The sequence below is a fragment of the Trematomus bernacchii genome, unplaced genomic scaffold (assembly GCF_902827165.1).
Source record: "Trematomus bernacchii unplaced genomic scaffold, fTreBer1.1, whole genome shotgun sequence".
NCBI classification, from domain to species: Eukaryota; Metazoa; Chordata; class Actinopteri; order Perciformes; family Nototheniidae; genus Trematomus; species Trematomus bernacchii.
The window spans coordinates 7,554,736-7,581,388 of NW_022987851.1; the positions used below are offsets into that span (position 1 = coordinate 7,554,736).

At 41.0% G+C, this 26,653-nt stretch overlaps 1 protein-coding gene across 3 annotated transcripts in view; it reads right to left on the reverse strand.

Moving 5' to 3' along the window:
- nbeab (neurobeachin b) overlaps positions 1-26,653 on the reverse strand; it is a 207,674-nt gene that overhangs the window by 66,248 nt on the left and 114,773 nt on the right. The window contains exons 32-38 of one of the 3 annotated variants that reach the window (XM_034113172.1): positions 26,427-26,554; positions 22,232-22,293; positions 17,602-17,666; positions 15,605-15,713; positions 13,428-13,594; positions 8,089-8,094; positions 4,737-4,888 (exon numbers count right to left, since the gene is read on the reverse strand). In XM_034113172.1, the coding sequence (XP_033969063.1) occupies positions 4,737-4,888; positions 8,089-8,094; positions 13,428-13,594; positions 15,605-15,713; positions 17,602-17,666; positions 22,232-22,293; positions 26,427-26,554 (689 nt within the window). Of the gene's footprint in view, positions 1-4,736; positions 4,889-8,088; positions 8,095-13,427; positions 13,595-15,604; positions 15,714-17,601; positions 17,667-22,231; positions 22,299-26,425; positions 26,555-26,653 lie in introns of all 3 variants that reach the window. The other 2 variants (XM_034113170.1, XM_034113171.1) reach the window with 2 other exon arrangements.

The following is a 26,653-nucleotide window of genomic DNA, read 5'->3' on the forward strand; positions in this document are numbered from 1 at the left end:
GGAGCTGTGAAGTGATGCTGCTAGCTATTTCTTGTCGTTGTAAAAGTTATTTATTTTTGTAGAAAAAAATTATTTGTTTAAAACAATGAATCAAATATCACGGATGCCGATGACGATGACCTAAACTTTGATTTTCATGAAGAATGTACGTTAGAGCGTTTTGTTTTTTTTACACCTTGAACGTTTTTCTTATTTTGCTTCTCTTTGTTATAATTATAATTATTATTGTTTGTTTTGTTTCTAACATGTTCAATAAATACTGCATTCATATGCCCGGCTTTGCATGTTAGAAAATGTGCTGATTACATTTGTCACAGTTTAATATCTTTGATTATAAAGCTGGAGAAGGTTAAAATCACATCCAGAGAGCAGTGCCTCTAAAGAGCCATAAAGATCTCTGCCCGGGGCAATCAGCTCTGAGAGAAGCCGCTCACCTGAAATGAGACAGCAAGGACACCCGGAGGTAAAACACCCCGTTAAACACTAGGATCAATATTAACGTGACTTCCATTTCATGCTTGCCCAATTCCAATCACCTAACAATATACTCTGACGCTGGGCCGTGGATGGCTGTAACAGGCCAGGTTATTACAGGCAGAGGGCAGAGACAGAATGTGCTGGCTAAGCTGTCAATGCTGCTAATAGACAACGAGGCAGAGTTTAACCTCACATCACACACCTTCATGCATGCACACACTCACACACATTGCACAAAAGTTTTTTGCACTTCAATTTAAAAGATGTTCCCAAAGAATTACAATAAAAATGTTAAATCAAGATGTTTCTTGTATATGATAATTATATCAAATGCATTTGTTTCCATTAGGAAGTGAGTGTGGTGGAAATTCCATACTTAATCACCTTCTGGTAAGAAATGAACAAATATACAAGTTTAAACCAAAGTTGTGTTATTTAATAAAGAGTAAAGTTACAGTAACATACTGTATATATAATTAAATGAGACTTGTGATACATTTTTTACTATAGTGCGAACAATCCATTTTCACATTATGTCCCTTCACATAACAATGAATCGCTACAAATATTTAATGATGTAACTGAAAACATAGAAGATTGTGAGTCTCTTGCGTTTTCTGCTGTCAGAAACGACAAAGGACAATCACTCACTAAAACGTTCCTGCTTGCTTCCATCCTACCCTAGTGAGCTTGTAAGACTGACGTTCACTGCGAACACAACAGTGTAATTCTACCCTCTTCAAACTCAAGATAGTAGCTGAGCGTATACTGTCACATCCTGCTGTCAAATCAGAAACTGTATTCAATTTGGACAACTGACTGGCTTTCCAAAGTTTCTCCTTTTTTAAAGCTTTAATAATTACTCTCAAGGGTCAACTCAAACAACCTCTTGGTGTTTGTAGTTTGGTGCCTATGCAGCCAGTAAAAAGTTCAATAGTGTTCCTGTCAAATCTAGAACAAAGTCTCGATGTTATGTCTAATGGATGTCTAACCTCTAAGCCTTTGCACCAGGATTATCTTCTAAAGTCAGGTCCTATCTTTAAAACCATGCTAATTAAAACGGAATTTTCTTCTTTTTTATTCAAAGTAGCAAAGCCTGTCATAGTACATTTTAAACAAAAACTGCCAACTGTCACTGCCACAAAATCTACTGAAGTTCTAAAAAAGAACAAAAGATCCTTCTCATTTTATCTCATAACAAAATATGGCCTCCGCCGTGGAACCACATCAAAGCCTGCTGCGAAAATCCTGAAAGTGCAGCTCACCTCTCAAAGAGAGCAAGAAGGCCTTCCGACCGCAGGCGATCCCTTTCACTTGACAAGTTTATACATTATTTGGCTCATTAAAACCACCGCCTGCCAGCAGGACTTCAACAAGTCTTCAGTCAACTACTCTGAGGCATTAGTGTTAAACAACAGAAACAAACCTGATAGCTAAAAGGCATACCAAATAGTTTTGATGGAATCGAATCATATGCATTTGTGTCACTGTCTTTAGTCAATCCGTCACACATAAGGAAATGATACAAACATACACATTTGAGCTAAGGCAGAGTAGATAAAGAGTAATGGGAGATGCTAACTGACAAAGCAAATGGAACAATGGAAACTGCTGAAATGTATATTTCTCTGCCTTAACGGTCCCATGTCATGACCATTTCTACTGATCATAATTCCATTGTTGAGGTATACTAGAATAGATTTATATTCTGCAATTTTCCAAACTCACATTGGTTCCTCATACAGCATCTCTGTATAGTATGTGTATTCACTCTCTGTCCTGAACGGCTTGTTGGAGCTCCTGCCCCCCCCCTTCCCTGTGAGCCCAGTGCGCTCTGATTGGTCAGCTCGCCCACTCTGTTCTGATGAGCCCACCACCGTTACAGCGGAACATCAGTGATTATGTGTTACAATGGCGTTTGTTAGCAACCAGAAAATGACACCAGTAATGACAAACAAATGAGAATGCTGCGTGGGGTCTGGGTGCCGTGTTGGCGGGACGTTGCGAGGCTCGCTGCTGCGAGGAGCGGACAGTGTGAGCTGGCTTACTGGTGTGGTTTCCTGGTTGCTGCGTGGGCTCGGCGAGACAGCGAGACACAGCGAAACCCAGCCTGAAACCAGCCCGAGCACACACACACACCCGCAGCCTGCACACAGACTCACAGCCTCGCCGCGTCCCGCCGTCTCAGGCTGAGAAATCCCCGGAGCTGCAGCTGAGAACAGATTGAGTGTGTGTGTGTGAGGAAGTCTTAACATAACGGCTCCGCGGACGTAACACTTAGTACCAGGAAGAAAAAGAGAAATCTCAAACGAGGCGTTCTGGGGCAGCATAGACAGGTCTTCTCTGTGTTAGAGTTTTACTCGCTACAGGGTGTACTTTGAGGGTTTGTGACTTTGCAGACGGTTTACATGCAGAAAAAGCTGCATAACACACAAGGGGACGGGTAATAACCGGAAAAGCATGACATGGGACCTTTAAGTATATTTAGTTTAGGGGACTGCGAGGGTTCGATCACAGCCCCTGCAGTCGACATGTCGATGTATCCTCGGGCGAAATACTCAACCATGCTCCCGACATGGCCGTGAATGTGTGTAAATGTTACTTTTCCAAGCAGATGGCACCTTATACGGCAGCCTCTGCCTCTGCACAAATGGCAGTAAATGGGTGAATGCTGACCTCAGTGACCTGTATACAATTTAATATTATCCCCCTCTTTAATTCAAGCATAAGCAACATTTCATCCAAATAATCCACACAAAAGAAAGTGTTTCTGTACAGACTATTGTTGTAGGTGGTTAGCCTTTGTTGCATCACCAACATACAGTAACTTTATATGGAAATGTTTCCAAAGCATAGCCTAATAAACTACTCTTTTGAGAGAAATAGAGTCTTTGCAGAGGATTTGTTTTAATTAAACATAATGTATCATTGGGTCGGTTAAAAACATAATACCACTGCTATAAAATGTAATTCAAAACATTAATAAATAAATAAACAGCTAAACATTAGCAAATGTCAAAAACGGATTATATAAATGGCCTTGGGGTATAAGCTAAAGCCAGACTTAAGTCTACCATTATGAATTATTAGTTGTGAAGATTGTTTGCAGCATACTGAAAATATAGACCAATAGCTAGGCACATTTTGCTGTAAAAGTAGTGTGAACATTTGCAGTTTTACAGGTTTGATGGTGTCTACACTTCGGCAATGTTAATGCAATGCAATTTCTTTGCAGATGATATTTTAAGCCTTTTATATTTAGAAGCAGTGCAAACGTGCTAATGTTGTGACATTAGTTTCCTTGAGACCTCCCCACAGCAGTATCACCAAATCTCCATAAGCCCCGAAAATTTGTTTAAGGCTACAAATAATGAAACGACCCGAAATCTAAAGCAGACGGTGCAATTATTACATGTGTGTCTCATATATGGACCACCTGCAGCAAAGGCAGCAGCTGGCATGCGTTTCTCTGCAGCGCTGCCGTGATCTTCACACAGAAGTCATGGCAGGCAGAGCTCGCAAAGCAGCAAGAGGACATCCTGAACTCAACCAACAATCCACTGCAGTAGCTCCAAACTGAGCAGCCAGAGGTCAGTGAACATTATGATCATTATGCATGTGTTTCCTTAAGTCTACAGTAATAGGATATTGCTATCCTGCCCATAATGCATGGCCTGTTTTCAATTTTCTATAAAAGTAAAGAAGGCGCTTACTCCATTAATTCCGAATCAATACAATCCTCCTTGTGCAGTGAATACATTTGCTCTGCTATTCAATTACCGATTGGAGAGAAGGGTGTTTTATAGTACTAAGCAGCTTTCCTTTAAAAGTCGGTGTTGCATGACCTAAGGCAAAATGGACACAAGGTGGTGGGCAACACTAGAAGACTGCTTGGGTCAATAAAAGAAAAAGTATCAGGAAAAGTGAAAAGAAAAAGTTTCAGGCAAACAAAGCGAGGGATCCAATGAGTTCTTGAGCATGTGTTGTAATGAAAATAAAAGTGTGCAATAAAATGGACGTGTCATGTTCAATTCACTGGACTCATAAATATATCACCTATAAATAATGACACATAGGCAATATGCTAAACTGTATAGACAGGCTCGGGCTAACTTTAGTGTCCTTTTCAATTATGTTTTAGTGGCAACATTGGTATTCTACCTTAAATACGGGGTAATGATGTCCTTGGATGGTCAGCTCCCTTAGTTTGATGGGTAAACTTTAAAGAGATCATCTTACCAAAGGAATATTAAACTCACCATACTCCTGCAGTGACTTGCATGTGACATCTAAGTGGGTGGAGCCAAATGGATTTCTGACAAATCTCCGCCTCCGCCGCAGGTCATCTTCCCAGTAGTCGAGACGCCAGAAGTCGTGCAGCTGACTATAAGAGAGACAGAAAGACAGGCAGGTTAGATAGAGCACACACCCCTCAGTGATGGTGTGATTACAGCAGCCACTTCCTTTCAGAGGAAACATCATGAAGGGAAAAATCAGGCCACAGATAGCTGATTTATTAGGCCGCCTAGTGTCATGCTCTGCAGCGGCCTAGTTGTGTTAGCTCTGCTAAAGCCTATAGCATCAGAACAGCAGGGAGCAGCAGCAGCAGCAGCAGCACACATAAATCACTGGCACTCCCATTAACAAATACAGCATCAAATTACAAGTATAAATGGCACAGCTTGCCTCCTTTTTTACAATGTTTTTTAACAAGTCTTGTAAATCAAAGGTAGGAACCTCAACGCAGACAGCGTGGGGTTTAATGAACGGGGTCTTGGGGCGGTTGAGGCATGAGCCTATAAAACAAGCCCCCTCCCTGCATATGTGGAGCCATGATTAAAATAATGTGCTGAAATATTCATTGAAATGATTCCCAGAGCCCTGGAGCCACCCGCCTGAAAATTGCATTTTTATTCATTATTAATAACATCGAATTACGGTCGTAAAGAAAAAGAGAAAGAGAAGAAAACAGTTCCAGCATGTGGTAACCATCTTTGTAAATGATTATTCCAACATTAGTGAGGACCTGGGATAATTTTATTGCTCGCAGCTAATGCAAACCATTAAGCAGCAGACTAGCGTTAGGTTACTAAGTGCTGCTTGTTTCAACTGTGCACTAGCTGGAGATATTTCAAAGCCCTTATGTTTCCTTTGGAGGGAATTGCAGCCAAAAAGTATTTAATTTACCCTTAACAGTGAGGAGTAATACTTAAAAAATAGTGGTGATTAAAATAATTGGTGTCCAGTTGAGCGTATACGGTTAGATGTGATTACATCAGCCTGGCATGAGGTTCAATTTACTTCATTTTTAGACATATGTTAAGAGAAATGGCTACAATATTTAGTGATAGAAGAGAACCCCCACAGTACATACAAAACATGCATTAGTCGAGCACACCTATGATATTATCTAAAATGCTTTTGCCTCCATATTATAATTTCTTTTAACAAAAAACAGCCACCCAGAGCTAAAAAAAACAAACATTGAATTTGTAACTGCGTAACCAAATCCAAGTAGAGATTTGTCAGTGCGTGCAGGATACAGTAAGATCTTGGCAGGCGCAGCAGTCTATTGCATTGTATGGATTCTGCACCCTGCCGCAGTATTGAAGCAGTCTAAACAGATTAAAGTGTTACAGGGGATCACATCACAAAATACTGCCTTCTTGCTCCATGCATATAATATCTACAAATGTCAGAAATCAAGAGGCTCAGGAGACTTAGCTGGGCTCTGACAGCAACAAGAGCTCAGTTTCAGTTAAGTATCAATCAAAATTGAGCGTGTGTGTGCACTCGTTGTATGCATAAAGTATCACGAGTCGCTGTATGCAGAGCAAGACTCCGCGCCTTGAGCTTGTCCCCTGTCAATCTCCCTCAAAGCTTAACAGAGGAAAAGAGAGATGTCAGTGGGTTGAAAGGAGAAACCCACGTAAATGATATTGTAAATGCAAGATTACACAGTGTGAAAACTGTAAATCCACTGTAGGCAACTGGGCGATTACTGCTGAAGATTATGTCCCCTAATTCTCTGTGCAAATAGACAGCAGATGCCAGTGGGGGATAAATCCGCCACTTTGAAGATTTTCTTATAACAGTATTAACTGCATTTTATTTGGTCAGCTTAAGGACGTTTATTGAAGTACAACTTTGAGCCATTCATTGGTCGCTAACAGATATTAAATGGACAACAAACCAAACCCTATCCTAGTGATTTATGAGTTTGATGCCAACATTTTGATGTGTCTTCCCCTTTGATCTGTCCTGTGCAGATGGTTTAGGTTTGAATGTGGTATTATGCCATTAGGATAGGACCTGTTATATTCTTACTGACCGGATTTGGACTGTGCCAAAGTGCTCTGCTGAAAGAACTTCCTCTCAGAGGGTGGTCTGAAACCTGCTCAGGAGGATTGCTCTCCTGATTAAGATCTACAGTAGGGAGCCTTTGACGTGCCATAAAAGGGATTTCTGAAGTGGCACCAAACCACCAAACACTACATTTATATATTAAAAAGCATGGTGGGGATAAGAAAGCAAGAAGGGCAAGTTTTTATTAAAATCAGCGTCATTCGTATATTGGACCCTTAACCATACGGTAGAATGGTTCTTGGCAAACACATGAACACATTTCAGTCATTTAATAAAATGCAGACGCTAACAATGGAATCTGATCCCTATGTTTATTAAGAACGCATATATTATAATATATTTCCGTTTCAGGTGGTCAAATACAATTCCCCATTACAATAGAAAGCTGGTTGTGTCTATTGTCTGTGTAACAACAACACATTCTCCATACAATAGTATTCATTATTAAACAGAGATGGCGTTGGACCACCTTATTTTCCACATCAAATGTGTCTGGCTTCATGACAACCATAAAGAATGGCTGTAAGCCGGCCTCCTAGAAACTGCCAGAATTTATTAGCCTCGTCACCCATCAATCACCTAAATGGATTTCAAACCGCATTTTAAAAGCTAATTTTCCAGCACTGATAACCTACAGGAAACAGGAGCACCATTATTTATGGAAGCTTCAGACTTGCTAAGTGCAGTAAGATAAATGTGTAAGAGGACTATCGTCTATTCTCTTCCCTTTCAAATAGGTATTTAAAGCACACCTTTCCTCAAGGAGACAGTGTGGAGGTTTTTGAGTGGCCAGATCTAACACCCCGTCTACAGGGAATGTGTTTTGTTAGTGTTAGTGAAAGGAAAGGGAAAGCTGACAGGCGTAATTCAAAATAAGATGGGGAGGAAAATAAAAATAAAAGGATTGATAACAGTTTTATAGAAAACTATAACATCATTCTAGTAGACAGCTGACAAGGGCTCATATTGGATTAGAGGGTGATATATTCTTAGTGCTGCTGTTATAATAGGGCGGCAAACCTATTTAGGTTTCTCATATTTTGTCTGATTTTTGTTTGGAGAACGATATTGGTAGCAGCAGTTGAAGACATGAATAAAATATAAAATGTTTACAGACTTGGATCCTCCCAAAAAATTGGGCAATTCTCTTGTAGGATACATTTCCATAAAAAAATAAATTATTACCTTTATGTTTAAAACAGAATGGCTAAATAAAACAAGTGCAGGGCCGATTTGCAGGCAGATGAGGATCTCAGGGTTAAACATTTTATTTGTATTCTATTCATGCGCAGAGGAGATTTGTATGAGGCGGTCAAGAGGAAGGACAGGGACAGGCTGATTCAATAAAACACCATTATATTCCTTTTAAAAGCTTCCAATTGGTGACATGAGTAGGGGGTAATTATAATAAATGCCAGTAATCAGTGAAAATTCTATTCAAAGGCTCAGTGACTGGTTTCTATCACACACACACACACACACACACACACACACACACACACACACACACACACACACACACACACACACACACACACACACACACACACACACACACACACACACACACACACACACACACACACACACACACACACACACACACACACACACACACACACACACACACACACACACACACAATCAATTTGTTGTGCAACTCAGAGGACAAGTGGTCTTTTCTTTGCTTTTCAGTTGTCCTAATAGGGCCTGTGAGTTACAGAGGCCATGTGGAATCTGTTTGAAATGCAAGCATTGCTGCATCTAAAAGGAGATATACACAAATCAAATATAAAATATACATTTTAAATTAAAATAAAGAAAAAATATACTTGGTAACCTACCAAATATGTACCTCCCAAAACAGAATTAGATAGATCATTCTGGCACCAGATTATTTAGAGAAAATATATAGTTTAATCAAATTACATAATGGAAGAGGTCTTTTGATCGAAGGCAATAACAAGATATGCTAATCTGTAATGAAAGGGATTCCTTACACTTACACGAAAAAACCATAAGCCTGCCATCAGACATTGAAAATCAATAAATACATTGAAGACAATGCGCATCCAAAAGTGGTGACTGGCAACCATATGGTGATGAGCATTGCTCATTCCAATGTTTTCAAAGCACCCAATAAAGTTAGAAAAAGATACACAGTATTTTTTCTATAAAAAACACATCAAGCATGATCATGTGTCTGTCGAATGCCAAGTGAAGTGACTGTATGGCCAACATCATGATCAGATTACCACAGAGGGCTGCAAATGGTACAAAATACTTTCATCTCTTTAATTTCGCCATTTATAATCATCACTGCACTCAACACTGTGGCACACGTGAGGATGCCAGGCTCAGATCCAAGTGCCTTTAGTTATTGGATATGACTTTTCGTTTGTAGATTGAGAGAAGGAGAATAGACACACGGAGGAATGGGTATTGGAGAAAGACGAAAGGGAAACAACACAGCAGAAACTAGATTAACTCCAGGTCATCTGGTGTAATGAAGACAGACGTATGCGACCAGACGAGGGATGAGGAGCCGTACTGTACTGTGCGTGAACCCCCCCTGGATCGCCAGCTTTGCGGATCCCCATCTTTCATCGGAAAAGGGGCACAGTCAGGCGATGCCCAGCTCAATTTCAACGCCCGATGAAATTGATGATTGTGTGAATGGGCCCCTTTCCAGAGATAATTAGCACAGTGTGCAAGGTTAAGAGTGCCCCACGGGAACAGAGCCTGGTGTAGGTCAAGAACAAATGCAAGTATAGAGAATATCAGATTGCAGGAACAAAGGAGCATCATGTTATAAAAAATATCTAATTCAATCAAGAATAAAAACATTATCACTTGCAAGCTGAAGCGGCTCTTTATTGAATCCTCTTTAGTGACTGAAAAGTAAAATATGGTTTGCAGAGCAATGGTTCGGACCAAAAATAGCTATATACAGTATCTGTGGAAAAGAAAAGGCTGCATGAAATCCATAGCAAAATATGCCGCTTATATATTGATTTTAGAGTGGTATACTATTATAAGCATAGTATATTCTTAATAATTGTAATAGAATCCATAACAGTGATTACACATTTTACAAAAGAGGGAAGGTTATGATATGTATTTTGCTTCATTACATGTCAAAAAGTAGTAATATTATAGAGTTATATCTATTTTATTGTCAGACTGATTTTTGTTTATACTACCAGAGACCTTGGCCTTTCTTCCCTGCCCAGAGGGGCCATCAGACCCCGACCCTCTGAGGCCCTCTAAAGGTGCTCCCCCATTGTGCTGGTGGACTTCTATTAGAATTGATAACCCTTCCAGGCGAGACCAAAACGTCTTTGCGCATCGTGAGTAAAAAGGTTCATTCCATCACAAAGTTATTATCCACAGGCAGATTGTTACCATTCATCAAGTGTGAGAGATGAAACTCACTGTTAGTCAAGGGAAACGGCTGGTTCACTGCCTTGCCACAGATCAATATATGCCGCCATTTTCCTTTCTCTCCTCTGCTACAAAAAAGTAATTATACAGAAGAAATGTTGACAATCAATAGACTAGTCAGGTAAGGTTAAGGTCTTCTGTGGGGGCCGGTGGAGGCTCCTCCGTCGGCTGTCACTGATGCAGCTGATGTGAACACGGACGCCCGCATGGGAACAAAGGGAGGTTTGTCTACTTCAGACCCTTTTACATTTCTGTTAGGGTGGCTGTGTCGAGACAATTAGTACCGAGGAGTGCAGGCACATGAATGTTAGAGAATGACACAAGAGGTAGTGACTATTTAAGTGTCAGTGATATGTAGGTGTGCCTGGGTGTCTGTTAAAGCCTGCATCACATGCAATGATCAATAAAAAGACATTGTCTGTGCACAGTATTAAAATGCTTATTTTTTATTTTTTAAGAAATACAACTAAGAGTTACTCGGCAAACATACCCGTCTGTGATTTTCTAAGTGTTTATATTTTGTATTGTTCTTTGGGTCACACATTTGAGATGTGTTTAAAATAAACAGTGGCTGCATTATTGACTCTTCAGCAATGTAAAATAACTGCGGAACGAGGGCGACTCTATAGTATTGTCATGGTTAGCTGGTCCTGTGCTGCAAAAGTGGTGGACATTATTCTTCAATGAATTCATCAGCGTCGCCTTGACATCTACTTTCACTTCAGATGAGCCTGAACTTTATAATCCACTGGCAGGGTTCAGAGGTCAACAGCAGAGGGGACCAGAGGGCAGGGAAAATCACTCTCTCCCTGGAAAAAACTCTGACATCCAATTTTCAACTTGATTTATCAGTGTAAAGCTAAAATTGATAGTGTGTCATTACTGGGCAGAGAGCTGTCTGGCAGAGATGTATCAAAGCCTCCTCATTTTGATTTAGCGCACCGGATCAATACAACCCTATACTGTTTCAATTTGAGGGGTATTGATTTTCCTATGGCGACTCTATACAGGGGGACATTCATCATCAGGCAAGCATAGAGTATGATCTAACAGGGCACCATAGGGGCTGATCTGCTTATTCTTCACTCAGATCTCATGACTGCAGAGCAGCTGTTTTCAGAATATTTCCTTGTCGTAGGTTGTTGTCGTCCGTGCTGGAAAACAATTGCTTACACTGTTTGGCACAAAGAGAATAACAGCTCGAATGGAGTGGCCTTCAGAGATGCAGATAATGTGCTCTGTAATTCAGACAATAACGGATTCATCTAATGGCAGGCCAGGCGGTTTTATCAATCTAAGGAGCATCCTTGAAACACAAGCTGGTAAAAAATACAGAAATAGCTAGTTTATGCCCCCTGTGTCTGAGAATGATTTTGTTTATAATATATTCTAGACAAATAATAAATATCCCTTGGCAAGTCTCCAGGCAGAACTTAGGAGTAAAAGGCAAAGCAATTTCTGAGCACGAGGGTGAAAACAAACATTAACAACTAAAGTCCCCCTCTCTCCCCTTCTCGCAGACATAACAGACAGCCACCTCAAAATGCTTGGGGGCTTTATATCTTACAAGAGCAGCATAAATGGGAAAGTTAATGTAGCATTGAATAAGACTAAGCTGCTGAACTGCAACACTGCCTTGAGCTTGTGAACATATTGCATCATTTTTCTTCACCAGCAGGTTACCATTAAATTTGAATTTTGTTGGAAGCTTTGCGGTATCATTTACAATGCACCCACGCTCAATAACCTTTTGTTTCAATGCAAATGCTATGCCTCTGAGAGGGGCTCCATAAATATTTGAACAAGAGCCCAGAATTCAATCCAATAGATTTTGTTAAGGGTACTTCAGTTTTATAAAAGTAAGCTTGAATACTGTAGCCTTCTCAGTCACAGCCAAAATATTTTTTTTCCATTTCACAGTATTTATAATACAAAACACAATTTTTGTTAACGTCCAGCTTCTCTTTAGTTGGAAGAAATTAATAGCATGGCCTCATGAAATTTAATTTCACTGAAACTGACAGTGAAAAATTCCAATATATTTCACGGTGCCTAATCTTGCATCAATCCTAAATAAATACAAAAATAAACCAAGTGTAGCTGCTTACGACATCTGTTTTTTTTTGGAAGAAAACTCTTTGAACTATATGGCAAGTCAAAGACATAAAATAAAGCAGTAAAAAGTAATTATGCCAGCTAGAATATGTTTTCCTGACAACGATAAACATGGCTTACAATATGAAACAAACCCAATTTCAGCAAACATGTTTGAACATCTGCATTGTATTTTCAAAAAGTAATAACAAGTCCTGAGCTTCTGTTTCAGAAAAGAGGCAAAATTTGTTTTGGCAAATCATCAGTGGTGCATTGTGCGAGAGCGGCAGACTTTAAGTCTTCCAAGCGCCTGGACTCGCAGCATAATTTAGTATTTGGATTGTGTGAAAAAACATTCTAATTTTGTGTCTGACCTGCATTCAGTGAGGGTCATTTTAATACAGAATGAGAAACGTCACGTGTGCATGAAGCAACTGAAGTTCCCCTTTCAGGCTTCATAAATAACTGTTTATGCTGTTAACAAAATAGAAATGTTCATATTCTCAGCACTTAGCTCGGAACAAAACACATACTGTAGGCTGTAACACCTCTGTTTGTCTAATATAACCAGCTCTTGATCCTGCCCCTCCACTGTATCTGTGGGACCATGTGGAGGCAGGTGAGAGGTGGGAGGCAGAGCAGGAGAGCCCCGCGGTTATTTTAACAGGGCCCATGGGGAAGTCTGCAACTACCACCAGGTGCTTGGCTGTGTTACTGAGAGGGTCAATGAATGCCTGGACAACACTGCAGAAACACCCCAACCCCCTTCTGCTATCCCTGTCTGTAGGAAGACTGGCCAATCAGCTGTCCCCAGGGGATTAAGCCAGTCCACACTGTAATTGCGTTTGCTGACCCTATCGCTGACCCTATCGGATCCTGGGAAAATGACATTAACTGGTGGTCCAATCCCTTCACTGCAGAGTTTTGTGAACTGTAACTTTGGTCCTCTATGTTGGACCTACCATGGAGCGGCTATGGTTCATGTTAGAGACTTAGCGTGGCCCATGTTGGTCTGGAGGTGAACTTGTACTCATGTGAGGGCTTACCTCTGGGCCAGGGTCCCCCAGGCACTGTGCTTGTTGGTGAGGATGTTGACGATTTTCTGCTTTAACTGGTTGGCCGTCACATGGTCTCTGTGTTTAGCAGCGCTGATCAGGTGATCGCACATCTTCTCTTCTTCTTTTCTGTCAGCAGCATATTGGGCGCAGTTGGACTAATTTAAAAAGAGAAAAGGAAGGGGAAAAAAATAGTGTGAACATTGTATATTTATGGCTTTCTGTACAGTTTCCATTGCTTAAGCCTGACATTGAACTAATAGAATTTGAGAATGTTTTACTTGAATAAAGCCAGAATAATGTATACCCTCTAATGGAGCATTTGTCACACTGAAGAATGTTATGGCTTCATTCAACACACTTGAGTGCATTAAGATATTAGTGGATAGCTGAGAGATATATTTCTGCTCCCTTGGAGGAGTGTAGTAAATCATGGCGAGCGCTTGAAGGCAGTCCATTCCCTAACTGCGGACAGATGAGGCTCCCTGCTAGGTAGCTGTGGATGGGGCTATTAGAGGAGAAAGGAAAATACTCTAATAGATCCACAAAGAATATAGTCTGTCAAGGGTAACAAATCTACACTGCCATTATATAAAAGGGATATGTTTTGTCCTCTGGAACAAAATGTACCACCAGGACACATTGATATCTGTAGGTTGCAAATATGAAATAAAAACAGTCCAAAAAATACTTCATATCCAAGCATCAGAAGGATAAAGTGAAAATAATTCTTATCTTAAAAATGAATTGGCCACACTATGAGAAATGGTGACATTGTTTTAAATTCAATTTCCAGAAGTCAGTACGAGTGTGCTAAAAGTAATGGTGAGGAGCACATCTGACTGACCTATCTCTGCTGCGAAAACAAGATTGTCTCACTATGCCACCCTGGGGGAACTCTTGCTAATATTCAAAATCTAATTTGCTAACAGAAGCTGGAAGTTAATTGAATTTCCTGTTTCAAATTTGAATTCTGTCAGATATTATACTTCAACATATTCTTCATACGGAAGATAACTCAATCTGTGCTTGTCACCTCGCATCACCACGTGATGCTGTGACAAATATCAAATGTTATTTATCATTTTACGGCATATGATGCCTCGCCCTGACACCAACTTAATTGTAAAAATGTCTTATCTGCGTCCTGAATCTTCAATCTTGGAGAGTGGGTAATAAAGTAACATCAGACCTCGATGAAAAGTGTAGGCTGTCTGGAGTTGGCAGACAGAACGGATGGGGCCAGGTACACTTCCCCCTTCTCCTGACATTGCATATCTAGCCGTCTCTTCCAGTTTATCTAGCAGGTCAAGGATCCTCAAGAACTGTAAATCAAGCCGCTGTTTGAGGATGGCTGCTCTTCCCAGATAAGAAACTCATCACTCCTCACATGTTCAAGCTACTAACAGAGGTGGTGGAGAGTGTGTGTGTGTGTGTATGTGTATGTGTATGTGTATGTCTATGTCTATGTGTATGTGTGTGTGTGTGTGTGTGTGTGTGTGTGTGTGTGTGTGTGTGTGTGTGTGTGTGTGTGTGTGTGTGTGTGTGTGTGTGTGTGTGTGAATGGTGTGCCTACAATGTTTTACAACAACCAAACAAACTATTTTATTTTAATACAGCAATATGTGTTTTGATATTAATCTCTGTGGCATTAATAGGCTTAATGTGCTCATTTGCTGACAGGCTTGCACTGATGTTAATGATATTCAAGGGCCATGTCCATTTGAAGAAAATAAAACCTAAATAATTATTACTGCATGAAAATTATTATTCAGACAGCATTTAAATCTTGTTTGCAGGAGTTGTTTGATGTGGGTGGGGTCAGCACAGACTCAGCTCATACTGAGTTGGTAGGCAAATGTAAAAAAATCCTAAATGAATATTGCCTGTATTTCCCTTTGCTACCAGTATTTAAATAATTGTATCGGAATTGTTAGGGTGAGAAATGAAACCTCAGGAGGACACAGAGGGACACAATTACTGAACAAATCCAACCTTAGAACATTTTTATACTAAATAGAATTTGTTTAGAGTACATTAGAGGATAGACAAAATATTCAGTTTAGACAGAGCATAATGCAATTGGGAGTTTGAGAACCAGTCACTGTTGATTATTCTCTCTTTCCCCATTTAACTTCAGATGTAAGAAAGCATGGCACAGCTTATACCTCGAAATCTGCGTGTTTGTGGACGTCCTCTGCTCGCTGACGGTTCAGGATGAACTCGGCCTCATTGGCAACCCGCACTATGTGGTCCTTCATGGCATGGCACAGCAACCTTTAGAGTCACAGAGAAAAGTTAAATGGAGCATTATATTGTATACACATATTAACATTATCTAGGAAATATCATTGGCTAAAATCCTTTGTTATTGGATGTCCCCCTAGGAGGAAGTAGAGTTAAGGCGAATATAGCTTTTCATGGTGCAACATTCTGCTTGTTGAAAGAGCAGACTAGCAAACAGCATCATTTGTCTGTGTTATGTTGCAAGGCTGCAGGTCAGTGACAGATCCCTCTGTAGCATTAGGGAGGGAATGGAGCGTCATTAGAGCATGAAGCCAGTCTGGCACACTACTGATTGACTGAGCATCCTTTCCCACTGACCAGACCATCAACCCAGTGCCCACAATGCCGAGGAGACTGGCCGTGAACAACTTCTCAGGAGGCTCTGTGGTCTCCACCCACATTCACATTCAATTCCAGTATCTTTAATAATTGAGAACACCCTGGCTACTGTGTGTAGATTACATGCCATTTTGCACACCATTAGGCTACCTCTGTTTTAATTAAAACAGCCCATGTTCCTCTCCAGTGCTTGATACAGATTGTAATTTCCCTCCCGTCCCAAGGAGAGGCAGTAATCCCGAGGCTGCATTCATCAGCTGCTATTGCCTCTTTAACTGTTGACAAGCGCTCATTAATAGACAGACGTTCACCGTTCAAAGACAGGAGGCTTTCAACGCCGAGCTTTGTTTTGAAACCGAGAATAGATAAGAAAGAAAGTTGACGATTGATATATGGAGACGGGAAAAAGATATGCACTCTCTTTATCGCACTTTTGTGTTGATATTTCATACATAGGTAACACAAACAAATACAGGGAATCCTATTTGGAATCAATGGGACAAATATAGGTTTTGTTTTTCAGAGGTCACCTAAAATCATTGACCATCCAAGTTAAAACCTCCTGAAAATGTGATGTGAATGAAACACTAGTCATTGGTCAAGTCATGTGCTCCCTGTAGCTTTGGCTTTTTAAACTTGGGCTGTGTGCAGAAAATAATACTGGTGGTTTATGTAAATACTATTTCAACATGGCAACCTGGGGCAGTTCTCTCACATGGATGCTGGGTTCCAGCTACAGTAATGCAAGAGAGGTGAGTGGTAATACAGAGTAAAGCGATCTCTTCAGTAATATCATGGCACACTCAACATGTTTAAAAGTGGTTTTCCTTTCAAACAGCTGCTCAATAAATCAAAGGACCAGCACACAGCTACCTGCTGTATGTGCAACAACACATACAACATTGTCTTTGTCAGCCACGCCTTGTAAAGAAAACAGATTAACCAGATCAGCTCCGTCTGGATCTGTCTAGTTAAGCAGAGCAGGTGTGCAGGGACTTGAAGTACCACAGGGAAAGTATGTATCTGTCAGCAGCACCCTGGACAGCGCCGTGTGGCCCTACAGACTGAAGCCCTTTGTTCCGGGGGCCAGCAGGGGACACAGAGGAGCCGGGCTGGGCTGCAGCAAGAGCCCGGGCACAGAGGAGGCCGAGCCAGATGGGTCAGCAGATGGGAGAGGAGGCTGAGCCGCCCCTGATCTGCTCTTTGGAAAACTCTGAGTCTTGCCACACCCCGAGACGAGAGGGAGGGAGGGAGGCAGAAAGAGGGACACAGACATCGTGACGTACAGTATAACAGGAGGGACAGAGATAAGAAGAAGGCAGAACATAAGAGAGGGTGACTGCACTCTAGTGTTGATATGTTTACTTCATCCAGTCACCCCAATACAGAGCAGACACCAAGGGGTTTAGAGCTGAAGTCATCTGGAAGGTTTTTACGGCCACCGGGGAAAATGAGTATTATTTAAAAGCACATAACAGAAGGAGGAATACATAATAAATGCTTGGCTGATGTTATGTACAACAGTGAATGGATACCTTACCTTCCTTCGTTGATTAGCTCAATGAAAGCCAGGCCAGCGTTCTTCTGAATGGAGTTCTGCCATTCCTGAAATAAAACAGTATGCGATGAGTTACTCACTGATGCTATTCTGGGCTGTAATTGGTTTGTGAAAAGTTACATGTATACTTACATCCTTATAATATTAGATATTATATATGGGTTTACATTACATGGCATTAAATGTGGGTTTAGAGGAAATCATGTCAGTATTGCTATTTTTCAGGCTAAAAGCTAATAAAGTAATGAAAAAAAAACTACTCTTAAAGAGCTTCAGTTAAAACAAGTATCAAAATACACCTTTAAATCTATATGCAACAAGATCTTTTATAAATGCACAACAACAATCGCTTTCATCCAAATTGCATATCTTAACTGTAATCTAGGTTACGTTTCATCGTTTGTTATTTAAGTAAATAAAGCATTCAGCTAATGTATCCTCTGAGAACAGAATCATGGCTATAAAAAGCTGAAGTCCTGCACAGCCGGTGCAACCATCCTTTCTTTCTCTTTGAAAAGATCTGTAAACACAGGAGAGATGTAATTGTGGGATGAAACTGTATCCTCTCGCTTAAATACAGCCATTTCCTCTGTCCCTTACAGTGACAGATTACCGAGCAGGCCCACTGAGCCCTTCAGTGTGCGACTGGAAGGGATCCGAGCATAGGGCCAGAGTGCCAGTGCTTGCTGTCTCAAAACATGCTCTGGAAATGATTAAAAAGCAGTTTGAGAGCACGCCTTTCACTGTGGGAAATCCAGCTCTCCTGTATCCTCACTGAGGTGCAAATGGAAGAGAAAACAGAGAAAGCCCAGTTCAAAAGAGGCGGGAAAACGAGAGGAATTAAGGAAAGTGTTTTTCAGTCCCAGGGGCTTCTAATGTTTTTGCATTTTCCATATAAAGGAAGGCTTTGAATCGATAAAGAATATGCAGTAATACATATTGTCACTCCAACAATAACAATATATTTATGTATATTCTAGTTGTAGCTGCAACACAGCGATATACATATTACGTTTTCCATGTCAATGTGTGGACAAGGTAAGCCACATTTGTTGTGTATAGTACCACAATAACTGACATTGACATTATTATGTATGTGCATGTGTTTTTGTACACAGTTGTCGTGCCTGACAGATACCGCTTCACGCAGGAGAACAGTGTGACCCTACGATGCGTTAAGTCAGAGAGATGGTGCTGACAAACTGCTGAGCATCTGGTCTCCAAATGTTCCCTGTGACCCCCTTCCTCTGCTACAGTATCTGCCTGGAATAAGCTGTTCTTGATTTGGACAGGGATCATGTACAGTCTTCTGAGGTTCCATTTGCACCATGCTCACGTGACAAAAATAAATACACAAATCACGGCAGATGTGACACTTGGGTGTTGCCAGGGAAATGGTAGCAGGGCAGTGTAGGTACGCCTATAGCATGAACTCGTCACATTTGGTATCTCGTCTGAGCTATGCTTGTTGACAGCTGAGATAGCACTTCAGAGGCTCTCTTTTGTCTTGTCTTTTTATTTTAAATGGGGAACAGTGCTCCCAGAGGAGGCTGCCTCTGATTGCAGAGATTCCTCTGCTCTCGATTAGAAGACAATTAGTCAAGACGTGCACCTTAATAAAAAAGAAACATGATCCTTGATGTAAATGTAGACCATGACGACAGTGCAGCACCTCTGGCTTTAGGTATGTGGTGTAGGGGCTTAGATATTTTGTGACTTAAAAATCTGCATTGAGACAGACAATAAACAAAATATATCTTGACCTATATATAGTAAATACCATTTCCAGTAGGTCAACAAGGTCCAGACTATTGTATTTAATTCAAAAGTCATGAAATTAAAGTCAAACATTTTGTACAAGATCAACTTGCTTATCTGATGCTGTTTATTGATTGTTGTGTGTGCGGGTGGTGAAATAAATGATCTTATATTTTCTTCACACATTGGCGGTGGAGACAAGTGAGGAGGCACAGAGAAAGGGTCAGGCGGGGAATACGTAGGGTGACAGAGATGGTGATGATTAGATTACAATGGTGTCTGTCGTGTGAATTTCACTTTACTTCAACACTTTAATTAGAAATTGTAAACATTAATTTTCAGATGTTTCATGATCATTTTACCCTCTGCTGTATTTCCAGATTATATTTCATTCAGTGCTATGTTTAACCTGATGATCGGCCTTGCTTGACAGTTCACAGAAAACAGACAACTGACGTGATTTAAGCTATAGACACTTTTGTTTTGCAAACAAATTGCAAATATTTAAATCAGGTAAATAACTAAGAAGCTAACAACTGCATACCCAAAAATCCAGCAGGCATGGCTAACGTTTACATTATTATAGTCATGTTTTCAGGCGGCCTGCCAAAGGAAAGTCCAATAGTCACTCAGTTTTGATCTCAGGTGTAGATTCCTCTACTCTACTACTTCGAATACAAATGTTCTCACAACCTGCTAACACTGTGTTAGCTACAGGAAAGGCACATATGTTTGCTGAACAGCTGCCTGCTACTACTGGAAAAATGTTAATGAGAGTGAGGGAAATAAATAGATTGATGTATTTGTATGTAAACAACAATTCACTAATAGCTGCTAATAAACGTGTGCATTCTTTGAGCCAATATGCGAAACTGGGAAATGTTGGACATTCAACAATAACATGGAGCAATGGTACCAATGGTTACCAACTGGAGCAATAGTTCTTCCCTCTTTGCATTAACACTAGATGAGTTTTCTGGCCCTGATAAGACTTTCTCTCCTCCCACTTTCCTCCTGCTGAAACAGAGCAGGGCACTATGTATTTGTGGTGTTTCAATCCAACCTGTCAGTGTGTGGGAGCTTTATCTTGTATCTGCTCTGCTTTGCTCTGGTATACTCTCCACATCTGGAGACCTTCCATCACTAAATCTCTGTGGCTCCACTCTAGATCCCCCCAGTATGTTTAAGCTGTTACAAGAAACAGAGCTGCTTGACCTTTTCTTTCAGCTGCCCAGGCTGAGGAGAGACACACCGTGTCTGCAGCCGCGGCCAGCCACACTATGATTGCTGTGGTAAGTATGCATAAATAAGAAAAGGCAGATCATTAGCACTAATTCATTCATAAAACTGACAGGTAACAAAACAGAGAGGGACTAAAGGTCAGCTAAGTGCCCTCCTTGCTGTCTTAAAACATTAATGTTGAAATATGTGAGGGATATGTTGAAGTTGTCATTTTATAGTGATGAGTCAAAGCTCACCATGCACTTTTTGATACGGCAGACATTAATTATGAGCACATTTTAATGTAATTATCAGTCACAACAAACATTGTATTTGCTCATGGTAAAAGAGCTTTGCATATCTCAGCTTTGTTACCTGTAATAGGTAGAAGACACTGACATTACTCATCATCACAGTGTGATGTTTAGATCAAATTAGCTGGCAACACAAGTGGATTCAGTACTGATGGTGCAGGGTTAGGATACACAGTAATGGCTCCTCTCTATCTGAAAGGTTGTAGAGGGACACCAAGCACTATGGTCCAGTTTCAAGTCCTCGCTGTCTGATCGATATCTCCGCCTGGGTTTCATCCCTAGAGCCCCTAATAGCAGGAACCTCTGGAGCCGCAGTAATGCTATCTGTGTAAAGGGGGGTGGGGGGGTGGACTCAGACCTTTAACAGCATGCTGACGCTCTCATCTGCAATAAATCCTCGAGCTGGAAAAAGCCACTTCCCACAGATACTCTACAGACAGTGAATAAGGGAGCTCGTCAAAATCCTTCAAAAGAGCAACAATAACTCAATGCTGGCTGCTCCATTTATGTACCTTTTTTTTTTTTGGAGGAAAGCCCCTGAATGATGGCCTCCATATAACAGAGGCTGAGCCCCCTGCTGAAGAGGGCTTTGGACTGCGGATACCACAGAGCGTCTATAGTGGCGATCAACCTCCTCGAGGCTCTGGCCCTGCAGTCTGGATCCACAAAGAGGCACCAAGTAATGGCTTCCTTATGGGCCCCAGACGCAAGACTGATGGGCTGACAGAAGGTATGTTAAATATCTCTTGTTCTAACTGCTACATTGAGGCTTTGACCTTCTCTAAAACAAGGGCTTAACAAGAGCTTCAGAGGGTCAGCTCGGAGGTGATCAGTCACTAGCCGCGCTGCATGAGGTGGGACTCTTTCTCTAAAGAAGGGCTCAGTCAAAGCTCTGGGGTGTGGTGAGAAACTATCTGTATTCTCAGAGAGATGTTTATGTCTCTATTTGTCTATGTTTAGGTTACTATGAGTTTTAAAATATGCTTAAGGAAGATTTACAAAAGTAAATACACTTATAAGCCAAGCTTGAACAGAAATTAAATAAAGTGTTCTCTGATAAAAGACAGTATCCTAAGCATTTAACAAAGCACAAGCATAGACTTATTTAACAATATACAGTTGTGATTAGACTAAGCCTATTTCTTGTGTGCATATTTTGACGAGATAAAAGTCTTTACATTTTAAGTCCATTCACAAACTTTAAAGCAGCCCCCTAACAGATCTGCACAGTGTTGTCGTAGTGTTGACACAAATGTGAGAGAAAAAAGACAAAGACAGGCTGGGAAAAAGGATTGAGAAGGAGAAAAAAAACACCTCACCTGAGAACAAAGCAGCATGACGAGCTCCACCACTGAGGTGCTCGACTTCATACACACCAGACCTGTGGAGACAAAGCAGATGAACCGAATGAGTAACTATAAAGGTTTTTACAGAAGGATTTTAAAGCAGAGAATATCTATGATACTGAAATATTACTGAAATAAATATTCTGATTTAAATTTCCATAACATAAAACTCAAAGAAATGAATATTGTTTTTGGCAAAAGGAAAATTACAGGCAGTGGCAAGTTAATTTGTAAGCCCCTTAAATTGAGCTTCAAATATCCCCATTTCAAGATTCCAAAGAAAATAATAATTAGCATGAACACATGTACACATGCGAGAACCTCCCCCCCCCCAACCTTTACCCTCACACATACACACACGCTCACAGGAGTGAACACAGACATTCACAGCTTCTTCCCTCATCTCCATTCTGTAGAGGGTGAGCCGCAGAAGCAGACAACTCTCTAATGAAACAAGCGCAGGTGTGAAAAGCTCATTTGCAGAAACAATGGCTGCCACTGGTCTCGAATTCTGCACCTCCAGATCCTTCTGTTTCACTTGGCGAGAACCATTACAGGTGCAGTCATTAGTAAAGGAAAGAATGCAACCCTGTAGGACTCATTATAGGCTGGCAGGAGCAGAACTCCGAGCCACACAGACGCCATTGTTTCAGGGTGTTGATCAGAAGAGAGAAGAAAAATATTCTTAATCTAAAATGTCAGTTTACGTTGTTGCCCGAGTTTATCACACTTCACCCTCCGTATGTGTATGACGGTGCAGGTCAAAGAGAGTCATTTTTCGTTGTTGTTAATTGTTTCAATGTTTGCCTCTTTTGAAAAAGTTATAAACCAAAGATTTATATATATTTTTTAAAGAAATTATAGTATGCATTATTGGTTGTGATAACAATGACTACATTCATTGTGACATTAAATTATTACGCCTTTCAGAGTGGGAAACAGACCCCACACTGCATTAATTAATTTAACTGAACCCTGTTTTATCTGCACTGTGAATATGAATAAAATGTTAAAATTAGCCATAAAATGTTTTAAAAAAAAAACGTAATTCAATTAAATATACGTCTAGACAAATGTGCAGCCCCACCACTACAATTCAAAAGACTTGAATCTGCAATTGGTTGACAGGCCTTTTACAAAGAGAAAATAACAACATATTTAAGCTGATGTCATAAGATATAAACATTCAATGTATGTAGTTGTGCTTGTGTAAATGCTGTACTATAGTACAAAGAATGCTAAATATTCAGAAAACTGGATAGATGGATGTTTTTCTCACCAATTTCACATTCATGAGCAGAGAGTGTCCGAGGGAGCGTATTGTAAATACTCTGAGAGGATGTGACCCTTCTCTTGTACACAGAGTGCCACTGCTGACCTCTTGTTATAGCAGTGACATGCTGAGCCATAAGTCAGCCGCTCTGACACAGGAGTCAGGTGACCAACTGACCCCGGCCTTGTGCTGGTAGACAAACTAAATGCAATCTATTTAAACACGGGCTGCCAGTCCTTTCCTGTAAACAGGGCAGGGTTAAGGCACGGGTGAATGTGGCATTGTGGGGCAATGTGCCGGCAGGCTGGGCCACTCAGGGGACAGCAAGAAGCAGGCGGCAGGCATCACAACAGCAGCAGTGTTCACACACAGGCCTCAGCCACCAACTCCAAGTGTAAAGCTCAGGGTGCACTCAACATAATTGCTGCAGTGACCACGTCTGCAGGGGGGTAGAAGGAATAGGGTGAGGCAAAGGGGCACAAGGGGCACAGGGGGGCTTGACCCCGAGCAATCTAAGGAGTGATGGATGACTGGTAATTACTGGTAAATGGAGCGCCTTTGCACTACAGCACAGTATTTCAACTGTGAGCCTGGGAAGGGACAGGAAGAAAAGGAGGAAGAGAGGGAACAGCTCAAGCAGTTTGGACAAACACACTACAGCTGGGACAAGACCCGAGAGGCTCGGTGATATAAAGATTTAAAGTCCATGTGGTAAATCTGTGCATTTGTTTTGATAAACCTGCTCTAATTCGTGTCAGGGTGCACTTTGAACAGTCCCAGGCAGGGTAACACACATCTGGTGAGGAGCACTGAGGCCCGAGCTGTCCATCTACGACCTTGTTTGTGGGGTTACACTCAGCTCAGCTCTGGTTTGTCAGCTTGGTCAGTCCGCTGACAGACTTTGAGTGAAAGGGTAACAGACATATTCACACTTGTCAAGGCTATGCTACCTGATTTTTTATTCCTTTCCCCTGAGTGTGAGTGAGGAGCCTTGGCCACATGCCCTGGCATACATGGCTATTTACATACATATATAGACAGTATACACACAGTATGTGAAAGGCATATACAAGATGTATGGAAGAAACTGCCTGTTTGCTGAAATGGAAACATTTAAAAATACTGAACAAAAACAAACTGTAATATTTTTGAATGTTTGTAATGGCATTAGTCAAGAACTTTTTTTGATACAGAATACAAAAAAAACAAGACTCTGCTGATGAGTAACCATTCCCTTGAAATAAATACCACTTACAAATCCTGATTTAGAAAGACAAATAATCTTCAAATTTCAGATATAACGTTTTTCTTTTTTAAATAAGCCACATCAAAACAAAATATTATATTTAAGATTGTGTGTAAACAAATTAATATTAGCAGCAATCAAATACATTTGCAGGGTAGCTTGCCGTTTACATACTGCAAACCTACCAATAGATTATGCTTAGGAAAGCGGACACGTGTCAGACAACTTCTTTCTGGATCCTGAAGTAATAAAGTCACCAGAATGCATTCTTCCAGCCTGCTGTCATCCTCTGCACTAATATCGGTGTAGCTAACTCTTAGAAGACTTTGGCAGTAAGAAAAATCTGAGATATAATTTCAATTTGTCAAGTCAAGAGACTGGAGGCCACACACAAACATTCCACATAGAACACCCACAGACAAATGTCTACAGAAACAGTCTCAAACACTGTGTGTGTGTGTGTGTGTGTGTGTGTGTGTGTGTGTGTGTGTGTGTGTGTGTGTGTGTGTGTGTGTGTGTGTGTGTGTGTGTGTGTGTGTGTGTGTGTGTGTGTGTGTGTGTGTGTGTGTGTGTGTGTGAGTGTGTGGGTGTGTGTGTGGGTGTGTGTGTGTGTGTGTGTGTGTGTGTGTTCTTGTATTACAGCCAAAATAAGCTCTGGGAATAGACTGGCAGAGCGCACACGTGCAGGCAGAGTCCCTGAGGTTAGAGAGAGTGCCAACCTGGGAGCCTTCACACAACCACCAGGAAATAAGAGTAGAGTGCAGCAGGAGCATCTCACACTCCTGTACACAATGTGCACAACCAAGCCAGTCAGACCAGTGCAGATATGCAATGTGACCGATGTAACTGTTTCAATTAAAATCATGAGGATTTAATGGAAAAGATGATAATCATAAAGACTGTTTTATTGTGAATCAGAGTACCAGACATCCATAATTCCAATTTTAGCTTGCAGTATGTTATCCCTTTAACATCAACAAACCTTTACTGCCTTACCTTTAAGACTAATACAAATGTTACAGGGTCCCTGTTAGCCTTACTTAATTTCACTTTCCATGTCATTGGATTTGGTCCGGACTGTGTGGAAAAATCTGCTGGATTCTTCCATGCAAAAAATGAAAAAAAGGGTCAATTTACTTCCAATGTAAATACCGGTAAAGGTTTTAGATTTTCCTACAATGGCAAACAGCAGACAAATATCACTTCTATTGAGTTCATTTTGATATAAAAAAAAATGGACAAAAAAAAGACAAAAATCCACCAAGCAGCAGGGTAACCTTGAGGAGCTTAAAATATCACTGGCATGAGGCAAAGGCCACCAATTATTCCAACATTCATTTCAACGTGACATCTGCTGTGACTGTGAAACAAGGATGTTTAAAAATACCACATCTCGGAATAATCCTGAATATGTGGAGTGAATCATGAAGAAAGCAAAACACACAGCCCCGTCAGAAGATGAATGAAAGGGAGAGCAGATATAATCACTCTTTGACAGACTCCTAGCTTGTGTGCAAAATAGTGACTTTCCTGTCAACACCTACCACTGCGTATGCATCCATCAATGAGGCAGCCGGTGTAGTACAAACAGGGCGAGCAGGGTGGTTGGGGCAGTTTGAAGAAAGAAATGTACTAGACAACATCTGTACCTTCAATGAGCAGCTCCTGCCCATGGCTTCCCAGCAGGGTGCGCGACAGGAAGGGCGCAAAGTCCACGAAGATCTCTCTCAGCAGGGGGGCCACCTTCTCCAAGGCCCTCTCCAGCTTTGTAGTTATGCTGTGAAAGAAAACACATCAAGAAAGAAGTCATGAAAGGGAAATGAGACACCTGAATTAGAGTAGAAATGTAAGGGAAGTAGGATTGTGCCCTTTCATC